Source organism: Myotis daubentonii, chromosome 15, assembly GCF_963259705.1.
Source record: "Myotis daubentonii chromosome 15, mMyoDau2.1, whole genome shotgun sequence".
Taxonomy (NCBI): Eukaryota; Metazoa; Chordata; class Mammalia; order Chiroptera; family Vespertilionidae; genus Myotis; species Myotis daubentonii.
In genome coordinates, this window is record NC_081854.1 from 904,048 (window position 1) to 909,572 (window position 5,525).

Here is a 5,525-nt window from a genome sequence, read left to right on the forward strand (position 1 = left end):
CTACGGCCATCGGAATCACAGCAATGCCGACTGCGTCACAAATGCCACATCCGGGGAATGACTACAGGATTACCTTTCCTCTAGATTTGAGGTCTTGCCTATAGAGCAAACCTTGAAGTGAACACCTTAGAGAGGACAGAAGAGGACACAGACCTTTTGGATTATTTTCTCTAAAAATTACTTTAGCCACAAAAAACAGTGATGGAGGAACTGAGAACGCATGTCCACGATGACCACACAAGTCACATGTCCTTAGTCCTTTGTGGGTAACGTTCAGAAGAGGCGCGATTCACCTAATTCACTGCACTCTTTCCCACTCACTATGAACACAGGGTTTCTGACCCAATTGTAGTTCAACCTAACCCTCAGAGTCTCAATACAAGCGACACCAGCCTATGAAATGTCATTCATAACGGCACAGGGCACCTTGAGAGTATGTAATACACACTGTGAACAGAGAATATGATTCACATTGTTCACAGAAGCACAACAAAGCCCCCCACCCCCATCTTCAGGATGGCCTCAGACCGCAATCATAGGAGGCACCAGGCTGCAAATGAGAACCACCAAGTCATGCCGGCTTTCTTTCCAGGTCTAGGGCAGCATTGCATTACAAGTGAATACTGGACAACGTGATTTTCTGAGTCCACGCCTTGACTTTCGGAGCACAGTAGGTTGGGGATTCCCACAATGTCTGTTCCCCTGCACATGCGGACAGATCCCAAGTGTGCTTTCAAATCAATCCAGGCGATGAATAGGACCAACAAAATGAAAGGTACTAGTACATGAGTAAAAGCACCTGGACAAAAAGATCAGAAACCAGAGACGTGTTAGAAAATTCCATGGGTTTGCAGGTTGGTGAATTGGAACCTGAAGCAATTCATCGCAGCATAAGGTGAGAGCCACTATGTCTCTGAGAGAGGTAGCTCTTCTTAGCTGAGGATGGGTGCGCTGGATGAACCCTCAATCAACTCCATTTCCTATTCAGAAAAGAATGAAGATCCTCCCACAAGCTTGGAGTAATCACAGTTTGCTCAGGCCGAGGTGAGAACACAGAATTCCTTTTCCCTGACCGTGCAGGGGTTGTGACTGAGGCACCCTGTTCAGGTGAGCCAGGTGGTGGAGGTGAAATCGCCTCAGCCTGGAATACTCCCAGTGATTTCAATCGGGTAGTAGGCCCAAGCAGCTTAGCAAGTGCCATGCAGTTATTTAAAGCATCGCTTGTACTTGAAATTTTATGAGGATTCCAACGGAGTAAATGTTGTGATAAAAGGGGTTCATGTTCTGTTAAATGTGTATCAAAAAGACCCTTTCAATGTTGTTATTGTCAATGAGCAAAAGAAAGTATTTGGTGCACATTTAAAGCTTTTCTCCATTGTGAACAATCAGGTGTCTAAGGAGGTGAGATTTTTGGCTAAAAGATTTCCCACATTCAATACACTCATGAGGCCTTTCTCCTGTGTGAACTCTCTTGTGTGCAAAAAGGTTACTATGGCATCTAAAAAATTTCCCACATTCACTGCATTCATAAGGTTTTTCTCCAGTGTGAATTCTCTGGTGTTCAGTGAGGGAATGCCTTCGTCTGAAGGACTGCCCACATTCACTACACTCATAAGGTTTTTCTCCAGTGTGAACTCTCTGGTGCTTAGTAAGGGTATTTCTATGCCTGAAGAACTGCCCACATTCACTACACTCATGAGGCCTTTCTCCTGTGTGAATTCTCCTGTGGGTAAAAAGGGTACTATGGCATCTAAAAGATTTCCCACATTCACTGCACTCATAAGGTTTTTCTCCAGTGTGAACTCTCTGATGTTCAGTGAGGTTGTACCTATGACTGAAAGTCTTGCCACAATCATTACACTCATATGGCTTTTCTCCAGTGTGAACTCTCTGGTGCCGATTAAGAACAGAGATATACATGAATAACTTCCCACAGTCACTACACACATAGGGCTTTTCTCCAATGTGAAGTCTGTGGTGTTGATTGAGGTTAGTCTTATATCTGAAGGCCTTCCCACAATCACTACACTCATATGGCTTTTCTCCAGTGTGAACTTTCCTATGTCGAATGAGGCTAGAGATTCCTCTAAAAATTTTTTTGGATTTGTTACTTGCATAATTCACTGCTCCCTTGCAAACGCTCTGTTGAACAACTTTCTGGTTGTGGCTGGCAGCATTTCCACATTGACCCCACTGGTTATGAACTTTTCCACTGAGACGTTTCTGGGAAATCTCACTGCCACTGTGTGGCTCGTCAGTGTTGACAGGGGCCTGGGGCTGGAGAAGGTCTGAGATGGCTGGCAAGTCTTCCCCAACCTCTCTCCTGGATGAAGGCAGCCCTGATAAATAGAAGCTGCACCTGGCCACAGATGATGCCCGTTTCACAGCTTCTTTCCAGGGTTTCTCTCCACTGGCTTCCCGCTGTTGCTGGCGAGGGTTTGCACTGAAACAGAAGTCTCTCACACGGGTGTCATTGCAGAAGGATTTCTGCTCAAGGTATGCTGCCTGTGACTCAGTCAGGTGCAGAATGTCTTTGAACACAGAGAAACACCGCTTACACACATGGGTCCTCTGGGTTGCTGGCTCTGTCTTAGACGCCCTGACCTGTGACTCTCCTTGTACAGATACACTCTGCTCAGAACAGGCCTCCTCATCATCCGTTTTATGACAACAACCTGAAAACAGAGAAATCGGGAGGAATTGGATATTGACTACGGTGATGAGGGAAGTTCCATTACAAAAATATGTTGCACATCATACATGCGTTCCATGCAATTGTCTGAAAATAACAGATGTGCTGGACGGATTTGGAAAGGGCTCCTGTGAAATTCTGGGACTCTGAATATCACAAAACAGTGAAAGCCTCACCAGAAATATGACACAAAGATGGCAAGCACCACATGGAATCAAAGCAAGATCGTCAGTTCATTCTTCTGCTAACAGTGCTCAGCAGAGCTTGACTGCTGGTGACATGGGAAAGCTGTTCAGAAGGTTGCTTATGTCTTATATCAAGTAAAATTCAGTAGCAGGGATTCAAAGACTACTTAAGCCTGTATGTGCACCTCACAACACACCATGCAGGAGAATACAGCACAGGGAGCAGTGCCCAGGGACAGGTGATGCAAAAAGGTGACAACATGAAGGTAGCCAAAAGCCATGAAGTCACACATGAAATGATCAGTCATCAAAATGTCAATAATAGTAAAGAAAATGTAGAAATAAGGTGGTGACAAACGCACTTGCACCTAAAGATGGTTGGACACAAGCAGGTTCCTGGTGTGATCTGAAAAGCCCTCATGTGACACCTTCCCCCAGTTTCCAATCAGCAGGATCAGGCCTCATCAGAGACCATCTTACCAGTTCACCCTGAGATAGAATACAGGGTTCTCTATGAACCTTCTACTCTATAAATACATACAAATTAAATATTAAGAGTATTAATGAAATATGAGGGAAATGAGCAGCCAGCACTAACCCTGAGAAATTTAGATTCCAATAGTATTCAGGGAAGGAAATATTACAAACAACAATTCAGGTAGGACGTTACAAGTACAGCTACAGTTCATGTAAGTAAACACGATAACCGGGCACAGGCGTCACAAAGAGCCTTACCTGGATGAATGGTGCAGAAGTGGAAGCCATGAGGACGTAGTCACCCTCCCAGGAAGAGAAAGTTCAAAGTGGGTCCCATTAAGCTCATTGCAAGACTCCTGACTCCCAGACACTTTTTGCATTTTCTGAGGCAGTGGGTGTAAGGGATGCTTGGGGAGTCCAGAGCTCAAGACTTCACACACAGCTCGCCCCTGGCAGCCACAGCCCATTTGAAAGGACAGTGGGGGATATTAGTAGAGCCCATGGTCTGGTTGTGAGAGCTACGTTTGGAAAATAAACGAACAGTAGACATCACCTCAGGACATTGGGACAAACGTGAAGGTGTTACCTGCAGATGAGACGAGTGCAAACACTTCCAGCATCACATTGCAGTACAGAAGTCTCTGAGCCTCATCAAGGATCCCCCACTCCTCCTCAGAGAAGACAATGGCCACGTCCTCAAAGTTCATATTCTATAAAAATGGGTACAGTTCAATCCACGATTAGCTTTTCTCCAAGAATTTCAAGTTCTTCATAATTCCCACCCTCCACATCCATTTGCTCCCTCCACACTTCATCAGACAAGACACCAGGTGTTTCGCCCATCAAAATCACTCTCTCCTTACATTCCTACTGTTACTGTGTCTTCCCGCAACAATAAAGGCAGTTGAGCAGAGAGCAGATACCTGAGCTCTGGGCCTCACATGTAGGCCACACTGCCTCTTGTCGATACAGTGGGTGTCACCAACATAGGGAATAGAGAGTTGTTGGCCATAAAGAAAATGTGAACGATTTATCACTTATTTTCTCAGGCAATACTCTTGTTATCACCCAGATCTCCCTCAGAGACATGAAAAAAACATGGCCTCATGCTTCACCCTCCTGGCTCTGATACCTTTGTGTGGTCTGGAGTGTTGCACTCAGTCTGGTCACACCAAAGCTCACAGAATATTCCTGGTGAGTATTTAATAAGGAAATATGCACCAGCCCCAATCTCACCTTCTTTCCATTGACCTAGGGCAGTGATGGCAAACCGTTGACACGCGTGTCAGAGGTGATACGCAAACTCATGTTTTTGGTTGATTTTTCTTTGTTAAATGGCATTTAAATATATAAAATAAATATCAAAAATATAAATCTTTGTTTTACTCTGGTTGCAAATATCAATAAATTTCTATATGTGACATGGCACCAGAGTTAAATTAGGGTTTTTTAAAATGCTGACATACCGTGCTCAAAAGGTTTGCCATCACTAACCTAGGGCCTCAAAATTAAAATAAAATGATGAAAAATAAATAAATAAAATAAAATTATGATCTTCAATTGCCCTCTGGTCCAAGTGGTGTTCACTCCTTTTGAGTCATCTTCAACACCTCCAAGTTCCAGATACTCTTTAACAGCTCTCTGAAATATCTTATACCCTAAGAGGCCAAAATAAGTGTTTGTTCATGTTTATTTGCAATGAACATGAACCTTTGCACTATGAGGGTCTTCATGCCAGATAATGGTGCTTCCATATACCGGGATGCGAAATACAAACTTTCATCTCATCTCTGACTCTTACCTCTCTCTCTCTGTCAACTTCAAAATTAGAAAATCCAGGTAGCCACACATAAAATACCAATCCCGGTTCCAACTGTGTCTTCCATCTCCATGGCCACCATCAGGGGCCAGGTATCATCACATTCTGCCAGATGATCACACCACCTCCCTCTCACCCATATTGCTCTCCATGCTGCAGCCACAGGGCCTCTAATGAGACCTGAGTCAGATCACCTGCCTCCACTGCTCCAAATCTCCCTTTTCCCCCATCACCTGCAAAACAGACAACCATGTCATCACAAAGCTCCTCAAGACCTGACTCCTCTCCCATTCTCACCGGTTCCCATTCAAGAGAAAAGCATTCCTGCAGGTTCCAGAACCAGCTGTCTTCA

The 5,525-nt window shown here is 44.5% G+C and overlaps 1 protein-coding gene across 1 annotated transcript; it reads right to left on the minus strand.

The window, feature by feature from the left end:
* Window positions 1–210: 210 nt before the first annotated feature.
* LOC132216469 (zinc finger protein 547-like) lies at window positions 211–2,324 on the minus strand. Its single transcript, XM_059665684.1, has one exon. It carries the CDS (start codon window positions 1,918–1,920, stop codon window positions 1,360–1,362), a length of 561 nt encoding a protein of 186 aa, XP_059521667.1. The 5' UTR covers window positions 1,921–2,324; the 3' UTR covers window positions 211–1,359.
* Between the last annotated feature and the right edge of the window lie 3,201 nt (window positions 2,325–5,525).